We start from the raw sequence: 14,758 nt of genomic DNA, 5'->3' as shown, positions 1-14,758 counted from the left end.
TCTCTCCCCTCCCTCTTCCCTGGTCTATATTAGTAAGATTTTACTTTTTAAATAATCTAAGAGATCCAGTTACAGGTATTTGCATTTGAGTTTTAATAACTTTTGTATTGGTTGTTGATCTAATATCTTGAGTTTTTAAATTAATACTCTTTCCGGTTTGTTTTATTGTAGACCTGTAATAATATTCCTTTAACTGGATTTGATTGCATAATTAAGGAAGTTTGCTTTTTTATGAGTACTTCTGTGGGAGCTGAGTAGTAAAATTCAGTGTACCTCAAGTTTATTATACAGCATATCTGTATTTACTGTCTCTGTTGAAAAATCTTTACAGAGCTGCTATGAAATTTGCAAGTAGCAGTGCTATTTCCAGAAAGGAATATATAAATATTTTTATTTATTTTAATTTCCCCTACTTTAGAGATTTCTTAGTATTGTGGATTTGCTATATGACCCAGAATGAAAGAAGATAAGTTGAATCATAATTGGCTAATCTTATGAGCTTCTAAGTAATCTATAGTTTAAAATGATGATAGTAGCATTATATTCTGTGGCAGTAGTTTTTGTTCCTATAGTGTAAGAACTCTTCTAAAGTCTTGTAAATTGACTTTAACTTTTATTCATATCTTTCTAGGCAGTCTAGTTAGTTGTCTTGTATGCAACTGATGAACCAATTTTTTTTTTTAAGATTTTATTTATTTATTTGACAGAGAGACAGACAGCCAGCGAGAGAGGGAACATAAGCAGGGGGAGTGGGAGGGGAAGAAGCAGGCTCATAGCGGAGGAGCCTGATGTGGGGCTCGATCCCATAGGGGCTCGATCCCATAACGCCAGGATCACGCCCTGAGCCGAAAGCAGACGCTTAACCGCTGTGCCACCCAGTTGCCCCTGAACCAAATTTTTTTTTTATAGGCCCTCTGAAACTTCCCAAAACCTCATACTTACTTAAAGCATAAAGTACATTAAAATTCTTTTTTTCTGCAACTTGTTTTGATCTAAAGTAAATGTACTTCTCTCATATATCAGCCACTGAGTCATCCTTCACATTGGAATCATTAATTGAAGTTCGGAATTATATACATAAGTATATCTTTTGTCTTTCTAAGACATTGCTTTTTTATATTCTTTGTCCTCATTGGTGAGCTTTTTATACATCTTACAACTAAGAAATTGTCTAACCCATTTTCTTGAAACCATTTGAAAAAAGTAGAATGATGGGTATTAATATGAAGCATTATTTAAAATAGCTATGAGGTTTATTGTTTTTGCCATTGTTTAGGTTTTAGGCAATTGCTAGGACTTTTTCAAATAGTAATGCTTATGATTTTATAAGATTGTTTAATCAAAAATAGGCCTTCCCCATATTTTTTGTTGTAAATTCATTTTTGATTTTTAAAATTAAGGTTCTTGACACTTTTTTTTGACATTTTGAAATAATTGTCTCATCCAGTTTTTAATTGTATAGGTGATTAAAAAAAAAGAAATGCAGGCTACAGTTGAGCCTAAAATGAATGGCCCAAGTCTTATCATGTGTGATAGTATCCTTTAGTGGTTTTTTGTTTGTTAGTTTTTCTTCTGGGAAAGAAATTTCATTGCTATTTAATCAAACTTCAGTAGGTAGGTAGGTAGCTCCTAGTGGCTTTTGTAATTACTTGTGTTCTCTCTCCTCCCCCTTTCTTCTCTTTCTCTTTATTTGTGATTGCTTTTTTTAGTTAGTTAAGCCTTAAAATATTTTTAAAGTTGGTGTTTCTCCTTCATTAAAACATGGTCACACAATCTTTTAAAAAATATTTAAATAATGCTTTGTTCTAATTTTAATCACATTTTTTTTCTCACCATATCAAATCATTCTTTTGTTTTCTAATGTTTATAGGCAGTTATCAAATTCTTGACTAAATGTGGGCCTAGATTGATTTTAGACTCTATTTCTGGATCTTCTTCTTGTTGATCACTAAAGTAAATTATATCTTGTTTTTCTTCTGATTGCTCTTTTAACTTAATTTGTCTTTGGCAGAAAGGTTTAAGAGGTAGGCAGACCACAGAAGGAAGTAGGAGGTATATAATTGAGTAAGGAGGATAGAGAACTGTTTGCTCATTTTAATTATCACCATGCTATTAACCAAGGGGTAATCCTAGTTGGAATTTCCTGTTTACTTTTTGTAACCATGGGTCTGAGGAACCAAGAAATGTTCTTGGATATTTAGAGTTGTTGAAGCTGGAAAGCAACATCAATTGTTTCTTTCTACAGGTGATAGGAATTGGTTTTGAAGACCCATTTAGATATCCAGATTCATAAATAATCCCTTAACCTGCTGGAAGCCATACGTTAACTTTAAACTATATATGAATACTGCTTCGTCATATATTCATTTGTGTTTTTAACAGAGGGATATCTTAATTGGTAACTTTGTGTGCTCAGATATAGAAGAAAACACTTAAGGAAAAGAGATTAATTTTAATAATGTATAATTGACTTCGCTCTCTAACATTATTTTTTAAAAATAATTTATAGTTGTTTTTTAATTAAATGGCAGTGCATATGGAGTTTTACATATCTTGTTCTATTAGTTATATATTGATTTAAGTATCTAGGGTTGTGATGTTTTTGAGCCAAATCTACTGAGAGTAAGTAGACATAATAGGTATTATGTATACAAACCAATCTATTTATTCTTCACATGAAAGAAAAATTTTATTTGTACTATTTCCTAATCCATTGAGACAGAACTAACAAAAAACTTGTGACATTTCCTAATGAACTTCATTCTGCAGTGTTTTCCTCATGTTTACATTTTATCAGACAACTTCATATGATACAATAAGGATAAAATATTTAATAATTGCTCTCCTGTAGAGGAACACCTATTTTTGGTGTGTGTTTTGTGGGGGATAACTCAGGTACATACATATTTTTTCTGAAATATGTGGCTTGCAAAACCATGAGGCTTAAGGGGGCAGGTGTTTGGGAGTAGTGTACCACAATTTCCTTTGCTGTTTCCTTATGTCTTTGCTTGGGTGACTTCCATTCTTGGTGTTTGAACCTTAGATAAAACAACTCCTTCAAAAGTTTTTTACTGTATACTAAGTTGAATTTCCCCTTCCGCGCAGAGTCTTTTAACGGGTCTCCTACTGGAAGCATAAATTTGGTAAGTATTGTTATGGATACTTATTATTAAAGTAACTTGAAAATATTATAAAAGGTGGGCCTTACCATAAATAAATGATATATTAGAAGCTTTCAGGTCATCCTTTAATATTAGAAGAAATTATTTGCTTTAAAAGAAATGTTAAATTCACGTATAAGAGCCTCTGAAATTTATTTTCATTTTTAAAAATGGGCTTAGTCACATCTGCATAATTCAGTTACATTTGATAAAAAAAAGTGACTTCATTATTTTCAATCCCAATATTTAGTATTTTGAAATGACTCTTTGGTTAGTGCTATGTTGGATAGTAAACTTGCGACATACAAATGTTTACATTGAAATTAGGTTTTTCTTTTTGTATGTAGAAAAGAAATATCAAATTAGGATATCTGAAAACTTCCAGGTATTTCTTAACGTGCACGCTATAACCAGTTCTGGTTGTTGTAAAAAAATTTTTTTAAGCTTAAGGCCTTATAGTAAATTAAGCAACTTTATCTTATGATTACAAATTTAAGAATGATATATTTTTAGCACGTAAGCTGTCATTGGCATTTTTTACGTTCAAAGTGAAGTGTGAAATAAGGAACATTTCAGTTCTTTTATATATCCATCCTTGTGAATAACTTATTTCGTAAAATGCTGCTAGGAAGAAATATTATGTTCTATGAAAGTTTCAGTCCAGAGTTTGTCGGGGGTTAAGGAGATTGTTTGTTTTTATTCTACTTACATTACTTTTCTTTCAGACTTTTTGGAATAGCTAAATAAATGGTCTACAGGTCCATTATCTTATGTTGTCTTCTACATAACTATATTTCAAAAAATAACCTTACTGAGTGTTTTATTACTCTACAAAGTACAACCTTTAACAAAACACTGAAGCAGTCAGCCATAGTGTTATGTCAGATATGATGTAACATTTGAAATATTTTCCTAAATCATTTGGCATCATTACCATTTTTTGTTATATTCTGTAGCCTCATAGCCTTATAACGAGAAGGAATAACTCATAGAGCATGAAGAAAGTATTAGCAATAATGTTCATTTATAATGAAAAAGATTCCAAATGTGATGAAACTTCATCACATTTGGAATTTCAAATATTCATATTTGTAGTGCTTGCACAAGTGTTTGAACACTAGTAACAAATACTATTTTTTCTTTATTCCATATCTGGAATAAATGCTTTTTCAAATAAGAGCGATTCCTTTGTCACATAGAGATAGAAACCAGACAGTCTCTCAATCGACAAAGGTCACACTTGAGGTCAGTGACTTGCAGTACTTTGTTATTCACATAAATCTATTAACTTGAAGGTTTTAAGTAGCTGGAGTCTTTTGGATTTTTTCTTTTTTAATATATAGACAAATTTTAGTGGATAGCTACATTTTAAAAATAGTTTTAAGATGGTAAAATAGGTCATAATAGTTTTTTTTCCAATATAGTAAAGAAAGAAAATATTTAATATGGTGATTTACTCATTTTTCAACTGAGATTGGCAGGTAAATTGTAAGTATTTCTAGCAGTGCCATCATAGTTGTGTGGATTGTCACAGTAAATGGGAACTTTCATTTTTTGTCTTAGCATCATGTTTAAAAACAAATACTTTTTTTCCAAGTAGTTCAAGAATCTTAACCCAAGGATTACTTTACAAACTGTATTTTATTTCAGGACAGAATTAGTGTACTTGCTTTGAAATCACAGTTTTCTTTTACTAAATAATACTTACAGTTCTAAATCAGAATGTAGTTAATATTATTTCACCAATTGTAATTTTATCATCTATTGATATTTACATTTGCATTATACCTGTGACTAATGTTTAAGAGATATTTCATTGGTTTTTTCCATCATATTTAATGAAAATAATATTAATTGTTTATTTTAAGCGTGCCAAAAAGACATTTAGGTACAAAGTTTTCTAGCAATTTGTGGGTTGCATAGTATAAGATGCTAACATGTTTAAAGTAATAAGTACTGTTTAGCTGTTGAAATGTTACTACAAGGGAGGGTTAACAATTATAATAGTAATAACAAAAATACTTCTTGAAAAATTGTTGTTTTATATTCTCTGTGATAGCTTGTTAATTGGAAGATGATCATAGTAGATAACAATCTAAATTTTGTAGAATATTCTTTTTTCTCTGAGGCTTCTATCTTTCACATAGAAGTAATATTAAACAAAGGTTGTGTTTCTATCAGGATGTTTTATTACCTGTGACCACTTAAAAATAAGTGCACTCTTTCTTTTCAGAGCATTATAATTTGCTTTGTAAACTGGCAAAGTTGTAGAGCAAGTATTACACCATTGTACCATTGGGAAAACTGAGGTACAAGAAAGACTGGTTGATTTGGCTAAAGTCTCTTAGGGTGTCACTGGTGAAGCCTGGACTAGACTCATTTTAATTTAATGATTCGTCCACTTGACTTGACCAGGAAAATACTGTGGATTATCTATATGTTATTATCATATTTTGCTTCTCTTAATGAGCAGTCCTAAGTAGTAAACTTTTTGGCTTTCTTCTTAGAATGCAGTTCCCTTAATTTAAATGGCTTTATGTCCTATATGGCTACATTTAAGTCATTTAAATGACTCTTCTAGTAATATTGGTAATATCATGTTAGGACCAAAAGTTCATTCAGATCCTGTGGTTTTTAGAGTGTAATATATGTCTGAATCATATAATGTTTGTGTGTTAGAGGTCCCCAAGACCATTTCGAAGTTCAGTGATTACTAAGAGGACTCGTAGGCCTTACATAGTCTGACTCTTCTGGAAAGGATTTATTAGAAAGGATATAAAGCAAAATCAGTGAAGGGAAAAGGCACATGCAACGAAGTCCAGAAGAAACCAGGTACAAGTTTCCAAGAATCCTCTCCCATGAAAGTCACGTTAGACAAACTTAATTCCTCCAGCAATGAATGTGACAACACATGTGAAATGTTACCAGGAAAGCTCATCTGAGACTAAGTGACCAGGGTTTTCATTGGAGGCAGGTCACATAGGCAAACCTCTGGTTAGTACATATGAGAATTTCAGACTCCCAGAAGGAAAGCAGGTATTCAGCATAAACAGTTATTAGGTACAGTGAACCACTCTCAGTGGTTAAGGAATGGTGGGAGCCTTCCCTAATTCTAATTTTCCAGATGTCATCCAAGGGCCAGGCTTGCAAGCATTCCTTTCTAAGGAGAGCAATTTCAAATTAACTTTTTTGTTGTTGTTTATTTTATTTTTTCCAGCTTTATTGAGATATAATTGACATAAAACATTATATAGGTTGAAGATGTACAACATATTGGTTGAATATTACAAAATGGTTACCACCTTGGGGTTAGCTAATGCCTCCATCACATCACATAATTACCATATCTTTTTGTATTGAGAACATTTAAGATTTAGCCTCTTGGTACTTCCATGTATATAATATTGTATTATTATTATTATTATTTGAAATACAGTTGACTCAAGTTAACTCTTTCTGTACAGTCTGTCATTATGTGTGATATGTGCCCTTCTAGGTATGTGTGGGTGTTTGTATATGAGGGAAAAATGTTTTAAATTTAAACCCAAAGGCCATAGTTGAAAAAAGATTCATTTTGCGTCACTCAGCAATAATTTTTGTTTGTGGAATTATTTTTGAAAATTATTTAAAATCTGTCTTGAATCTGGATTCACTTCATGTAATAAGTAATCATAATAGGTAACATTTTTGGTGTTAGGCAGTCTTACTGAATGTTTATTTAGTCTTTACATAACCCTATGATGTGTAGATACTGTTATTCTCATTTTATAGATACGGAATCTAAAATTATTTCTAAATTAACAAAAATGTTAAATAATACAGAATTGGCTCTAGTATAGTTCAACATTAAAAAAAATTGAAATGGTAACTTAAGAACATGTCTACTTATTTTTATCCTTATTTTTTTCCTTGCCATGTATTGAATATAATTGAGAAGTAACAAATGTTGGTATCTGGATAAGCAATGAAGGAAGAAATAATCGATGTACTAAGTTGATTTTTGAAATACTTTGTTTTATAGTTTTTTAATCGTGGATTTTTTCTCTCCTGTTAGTATAAATAGGATTATTGTTGGGAGAGGAATACAAATAATATACAGTTTACGTGGGGCAAAGACGAGTAAGGCATATATGATATAGAATGCTTTAACATTTTTTTCCCTATAAAATTAAAATTTTTTTTGATTATTTTTCTTTTCCAAGTCTTTAGATGACCTTTCAAATGTATCTTCTGATGATTCAGTACAACTTCATGCTTACATTTCAGACACTGGTAAGAGACTTTGTAGTATAATTATTACTCAGATATTATTAATTATTATTACCCTTGGATTATTTTCCACTTTTATTTTTACAAACCGTTTTTCTGTTCTGTAGGCATTTTTTTCTGCAGCATGTTTTTCATTAAATTCAGTTATGTTTATTTGTATATATGGTTTGATATATACTCTTTATCATGTTCAGCAATACTTTGTGTGTATGTTATGACGTACTTGTGTACCTTCTTTTTCTAAGGTTGTTACTGTTAACATTTGGAAAAGCTTAAATTCTAAGCATATTGTCATTGCTAATAAACTCTGGAAACCCAACCTTTTCTTCTTGTTTGCGTCTTGCTGATAATTGTCTGCATAATTCTTATTAAATTGCTTGGGGCAGATTTTAGTTCCATCTTTTTTATACATGCAAAGTCAGACTAGATAAGTGGGTTAATGAAATGGTATAGGAGTTTACAGAAGCTTAAGAAATGCTTGGATGAGGTGAGAAACCTAAAATTTTGTGACTCAGTCAGCATACATGCAAAATGGTTAGTGAACTGTGAAAAAAATCTATTTCCATCATTGCCATTGGGTTATTAGATAATGTCAATGAGTAGTAGATAGTGATGGTTTACTTATCCGGCCTCTCACTATTCCTAGATTATAGGAGTGTGTCTGTCAGATTACATTTGAAATATTACCATACTGAGGTATCTCAGTTCAGTTTCGTGCTTACATTTCAGGTAACTAAAAAGAGATTTTATAGTGCAAGTACAGTTTAAAAGATAATATGCAGTTTTTTTTAAAGATCTCTGTTTTCTTTTGCTTCCCACTGGAGCTGGGGTCTCTTTTTGCATTGTGTTCCCTGCCATATTTCTGAAATAAGTTATTTGTAATTGCTGTCTAAGTTGTTCTTTTATCCTTTACAGTTAGTTGGTGCATACCTTACTCTGCTTATAAAGGTCATTAGATAACAGCTTTGTCAATAAAACCAGAGGTTTTGTTGCTTTTCTTTCTAGCTTTTGTTGTAGATGTTTCATTTTTCCTTCCTGAAATTTTAAAATTCTTTTTAAAAACCTCTCTTTTCTTTGTTGGTTTGTCTTCCAAATATGAAAGTCTTTGTTAAACTGCAAATGTTTAGTATTTGTCCTTTTATTTCTTTCTTAAAGACCTTAAACTTTGTCTCAAGGAGGGCACTCATGTCCATATTTCTTACGTAGCTCTTTCTTTTCTCTGAAAGTTGTGATTTTTCTAGCTGCTTTATCCATTTATTCAACAAGTATTTATTAGCTTCTTAAGCTGTATGAAAGTATTACACTAAGCATTTTTAATAAACTGTTATTTTTGTCAGACAAACTTATGGATAAATACTAAAGAGGCAGCATAATATAGTTTTAAGAGCATTACTTTCTGTCCATTTCTGTGGGTTCAAACCCCAGCTCTGCCACTTAATAGTTGGGTGAATTTGGCAAGTTCCTTAACTTCTCTATACTTCAATTTCCTTATCCATAAAATGCAATAATAACAATAATATTTACCTCATAGGGTTGTTATGAGACTCATTAATTACATTATTATATATGAGTGGGCATTATATATTAGTGTTTGTTCAATAAATATTTTACCATTTGGACTCCAGAGAGTCTAGATTTTATGTTCCTAACATCTTTATTACAGGAAGCAGAACTTAGAGTCTAGTGAAGGGCTTCTCAAGGAGTGGTCCGTGGACTACTGCATGCTGCTTCTCTTCCTGTGAAATCTTGCTTTAAAAAATAGTAGCTAAATTAAGCAATGTACTTAGTGATGAGTTTGATTTATATTCTGGTCCTAGTTCCTTATCTGATTATGGATTACTGACAAATAGTTTATATCACTTGCTGTGAGTAGCATGTCCTAATGAAAACAATATTTATGTAATAATATCTCACCATCATCTCATATTCAATATATGCAACCTCATTATCTTTTTTTAAAACCAAATTACCTTTTTATCTTCTGCACAACCTCTTTATTCTTCCTATTGTGCATGCACCCTAGTCATGAGCTCTTCTGCCTGTCAATTTGTGATAAATCTGGTAATTCTTTTTTAGAATGCTTTCTTACATTCTTCCCCTCATTTCTTTTCTATTCTTCCTATTGTCCCTGCTCTTGTTAACTTCTAATTGGTTATGATTTGCTGCCTAATTGGCTTCTGTTTCCTGTTTTCCTTCCCCAAACCTGTCTTGAACACAACAGATAAAACTGTTCCCTTGTTTCATGCTAACTGTGTTGAGTGGTGGTGGTTCTCTAACATGATGAAAAAGGTTTGTGCAGTTTGTTCTGCATAGGTCTCTGAGAGAAGAATGCCTGGAAGAAGTGAACAGTGAATAATAAATAGTGTTACCTATAGTTACAGTCTCAGAGAGCGAGGTGACCAAAGTCTGTCCCATTTCTTATATTTTGTCAAATCACGCACACTAATATTAGAAAGGGAACTAAGGACAATTTTTAGTAGAAAGTACAAATCTTAAAATAATTTTGATGAAAGCTTAAAAGAGGCTTCTGTCTGCACTGCATTTGCCAGTATAGATTTTTAGCTTTTATGTTATTAAAATAATTTACTAAGATGCTATATGCAAACCCTCCTTTGCCTAATATATACTAAACACAAAATAGTTAGCTGCAAAACTGGCCACTTTTTTATCCCCCCACAATTATGGATCAGTGTAATCTATTATTAAAAGAGCAATTTATACTTGTGGTCAGAGTGGTAGTCTAAAGTGCTTTGGGAAATCTTGCCTTCCACACACAGAAAGGCTGAAAACAGTAAAATAAAAATAGCTGAAGGGAGAAAGCTACAGGTGCCATAGACCATGAGGAAAAATAAGTTTAGGGAAGTGAAATGGAGTTGAGACCAAGGAGCTCACAGGAGCATAAACACTACTATCTTGATTTTGATGGCGTTTTCATGTCCCTCAAGTTTCGAACAGGCAGTATGGACTAAGATAATAGGAAGCTGGAACTCAACCTTTCACATGAAACCCAGATTAACAAAGATGTAGGGTGGTATGAAAGAAGAACGAGAAAAACAGCCTAGTGTCTGGAGAAAAAACAAAGAATGTCAAGATCATGTCTGGAAGAGGTATCTGTCATCCACAAGAAGTTGAAAGCCTGGGGCGCCTGGGTAGCGCAGTCTTTAAGCGTCTGCCTTCGGCTCAGGGTGTGATCCCGGTGTTCTGGGATCGAGCCCCGCATCAGGCTCCTCCGCTGGGAGCCTGCTTCTTCCTCTCCCACTCCCCCTGCTTGTGTTCACTCTCTCGCTGGCTGACTCTCTGTCAAATAAATAAATAAATAAATAAAATCTTAAAAAAAAAAAAGAAGTAGTTGAAAGCCTATCTTGATTCCCAACGTGGATGTGTCTAGAGTCAGCCATCTTTACGTGGTTTGTACCAGAGGGTCTCCTAGCCTGAGAGGATGTTAAAAATAGTCATAGAGATAAAACCTAAGGCAAGAATGCAACACTAAGAAAAAAGAACCAAATATAATCATATAAAAAAATGTTATGATTGAAATTGAGGTCAGTGGTTGGATTAAGAAATAGATCAGATGTAGATGAGTGGAGACTCAGTAATTTTTAGAGACCTGAAGAAATGATCTAGAATAGAATACAATGCTAGAAGTAGGTAAAAAAAAAATGGAAAAATAGGAAAGAAAATTAAAATGATTCATAGTGTATATCTTTACTCCAAGTTAGTACACAGTGGGAACAGGGTTAGATTGTAGAGTCTACCTCACTTAAATGGTTTGTGATAAGTCACTAGGAAAATGCCTTTTCAAAAAAAAATAGAACTACACTTGTAAATTTTTGAATATTATGAACAATGAAGGTACTTGCCAAAAGAGTGCATAAAATCTTATTCCTTGGCTTTTGCTTTCTGTTTAGTTGAGGAGATTTTAATTGAAGTATAGCTGAATAGTGAAGGCTACTATGAGAGATTATTTTGTTTCTATTTTTTTCCCTCTATTAATTTAAAGAGTAATCCTATAATAGGTGGTAGTGTGGTATCATAACTAAGAATAGGTACAAGCTGCTGAGGAAGAGAGTCTAAAGCAGACATCACTGTGTGGTTGGTAGTGTCATCATAAACTTATGAGTTATCATGTATGAAATCTTAGTGTGAGTACAGAAGGCGGGAATCTATTTTATCCTTTGGTGACATCCTTTTGTCTCAGTCTGTCATTTCAAATTCTTCTTCATTTCATGTTCTTTTTGTTTGTTTTTGTTCTTCATCTTCGTCCTTTTTGTGTGTTTTGTTCCTCTTCATTTTGTTTTAAATGACTAGTATATGCTGACTATGACCCATATGCTGTGGCAGGCGTTTGTAATGATCATGGCAAGACGTACGCATTATATGCTATCACTGTACACCGACGCAGTCTTAACAGTGAGGAGATGTGGAAAACTTATCGTCGTTATAGTGACTTCCATGACTTCCATATGAGGATCACTGAACAGGTAATGAGGTTTTTAAAGTTTGTGTGCTTTACACTGTTTCCTGATTTGATGTTTGATTCTAAATAGTTCTGAAGATGCTAAGGTACTGACCAAAGCAAAAGAAAATAAGGTAAGAATTTTTGTATAATCAGCATAATACTGGAATGATTATGAGCATTTATTTATTTATTTTTTAAAGATTTTTATTTATGAGCATTTAACCAATAAATCAATCTTTAACCAGTCCCAAGCATTGTAGACCAGTGGGAAAAAAATCAGTGGTCTTCCTTGGAAAATTAAAATGAATGTATATTTCTGATTGCGTGTGTGTGTGTGTGTGTGTGTGTGTTATGTTGCTTTGCAGAGGTGTTTGAGTTTGGTTTAAAATAGAGTGGATCACTACAGGGCATTTTGTGTTTTGTTTTCAGCAATATAATTCAGAGCTCTAATTATTTTAAATGGCATCCTTATCCCCACAGTGTAACAGTTAAGTCCTTGGTTCATCAAGTTTGTTTATAAACCACAACCTAAATTAAGTTTAACATTAACCAAGTAATGTTTTTAATTCTTACTACATACAACCCTTTTGTTTTAATAGTACATGGACCCTTAAAGATAACACATGTTAACAAATTATTTCTCTGTTTTACTTTTTTATTAAATACTTTTTTCTTTAACTTTAAAAATGTAGATTATCACCAGATGAATTGGAATATGTGATGTATGGAATTTATTTTAACTTTTGAGAATCTTTTATTTCATTCACGGTTTTTAAATATGCAACTGTATTAAACCAATAAAAATAATAATAATTAATGGTGACGTTGAATTGACAGCTTTGAAATGACATTGTATTATTTGAGTAATCAGAAAATACCTTTTTCAGTTAAGATAGTGGAAAAAATATGGTTGATACCATGATAATCTCATTAAAATATTCTGTGAGTAGAGTGAGATAAACTATTAATGGCTTAAAAGTGGTTAAGAACAGATTAGTGTTGACTACAGAAGTCCATATGAAAAAGACTACTTTGAATTATATTCATAGGGAAATTAATAACTTCAGACATGCCTGTTCTGTTTTTGTTGTTGAATAGATCAGCATGTTTCTTGATTTGTTTCTTCATGTTTAGCTTGAATTTTTTGCAGAGGTAAAAGAATTTTCTGTCCCACGTTGAAGAAATAATTGCCTGCATTTTTAAAATATTGCCTGTTTTATATGCTAAAATCCCACAGTTTATGTATCTTTTCTCACGTTAAGATAATTTGAATTGCGAAGAAGTACTTTATTTACTTGTAAATCAATGGGAATTTGGTATAATGTGAAATTTTCTAGTCTAGTAATGTAAATATCATGTTTACATATTGACAAATACAAGTGAAGAACATACTTTAAAATTTTTTATTAATGGGACAGTTTATACAGAAATTTTCATTTTCAATACAACATCAAAAATTAAATGAAATTAATAAAGTGAATTCATTTTTGAAAGGGCTCAGTATAGGCAGAGTGGTTTTGACTTTGTTTCCTATCAAGTTCTATTAGTGTGTGATTACTTATCTAGATTGCTCACAGAGCTTAAGAATTTAAAAACAAAGCTTGTGAGTGAAAATGTAACTTTAAGCAAAATGCTAAGCATTTGTAAATAAAATTCAGGCTGTTTGCCTGTTAGCTCTGCTTTACCTGTATTTTTAAATTTAAATCTCATAAAATAGCAGAAGAAAAATGCAGTGACCCAGTAGTAATGCATTAGTTGGTAACAGTAGAGCCTGTTGACGCAAATGAATTTTAGCTCCGTAGAGCTCTTGAAGTGTTAACATTTTTTTTAGAACAGGTTTTGTTTATTTAACTTTGTGATGTAAACTTTTTCCAGTCTAAATATATGAAATCATTTATTTTCTTTAAAGATTTTTTGGCCTTTTTTGCTATTTTATAGATAAAGATTTGTAAAGTTGATTGAAAATAATTAAAAAATTAAATGTGACATTATTTTAGCAATTGCCTGAAATATGCATTTATTTATTCAACAAATATGTATTAAGTTTTTTCTGTGTGCTTGGTACTGTTCTCAGTGCTGGGAATATAACTGAACAGGACAGACGAAGTCCTTGCCTCTGGGAGCTTACATTCTAGTAGACACTGCCTATGTGTCACCCATATTGGGTGAACTGTATATTAGCACTGATAAAATACTAGTGATTTAAAAAATATTAAGTATGCATTAAGGTAACTGAGTAAAAGTATTTACGTGCCTGGATATAAACCAATTTTGAATCCTTATAACATAAAATTTCAGGGATGCTTTTTGAATTTTCCGGTAGTGCATTAGGAATCTAAACCTGACATATTTAGTGTAGAAAGATAAAATCTTTGATTTTGGAATGTCTGTGATTTATATATAATATTTGAGTTCTTTGTGAACATGAATACTCTTTGTTTTAATTTATGTGAGTTCTTAAGTTCAAGCAAATTTCTAATTTTTTTTTACATGCTTTAAAAAAATTTCTTGAGTTTTTGGCAGAGGGAATTATATTACTTTACAGGGAGTGGGCCACCTTTTACTTGTACTTATAAAATCTTTAAAATACCAAGCTTGTAATGAGTTTAATATAGAGTATAAATTTCATCTTTTTTCTTTCATAATAACAATATTTGAGAAAACTGTCATTAATGCTTCTGTTCCAGATAATTTTAAAAAGAGTTTGATAATCTAGGCTTTAAGAAAATAACTTTTTGTGGCATTTAATTTGTTTTATTTTTAATTAACAAGGTTCAATATTTTAAAGTTTCTGAAATAAATTGTTGGTTTTATTGCAAACTGCTATATTCCTTTGATGTATTAGTTTGCTAGGGCTACCATAACAAAA

At 31.7% G+C, this 14,758-nt stretch overlaps 1 protein-coding gene across 7 annotated transcripts in view; it reads left to right on the top strand.

Annotated features, from left to right (window-relative positions):
- SNX13 (sorting nexin 13) overlaps positions 1-14,758 on the top strand; it is a 127,605-nt gene that overhangs the window by 91,595 nt on the left and 21,252 nt on the right. For 5 of the 7 annotated variants that reach the window (XR_004627970.1, XM_011222600.3, XM_034668807.1 and 2 more), the window contains 3 exons: positions 3,106-3,143; positions 7,364-7,433; positions 11,739-11,911. Coding sequence is in view for 6 of the 7 variants with exons in the window: in XM_011222600.3 (XP_011220902.2) it covers positions 3,106-3,143; positions 7,364-7,433; positions 11,739-11,911 (281 nt within the window). In the remaining variant the exon portion in view is untranslated. The remainder of the gene's footprint in view (positions 1-3,105; positions 3,144-7,363; positions 7,434-11,738; positions 11,912-14,758) is intronic. The other 2 variants (XM_034668791.1, XM_034668826.1) reach the window with 1 other exon arrangement.

The sequence above is a fragment of the Ailuropoda melanoleuca genome, chromosome 1 (assembly GCF_002007445.2).
Source record: "Ailuropoda melanoleuca isolate Jingjing chromosome 1, ASM200744v2, whole genome shotgun sequence".
NCBI lineage: Eukaryota > Metazoa > Chordata > Mammalia > Carnivora > Ursidae > Ailuropoda > Ailuropoda melanoleuca.
Note: the sequence above shows the minus strand (reverse complement) of the source record. Positions and strands in the feature narration are given on the sequence as shown.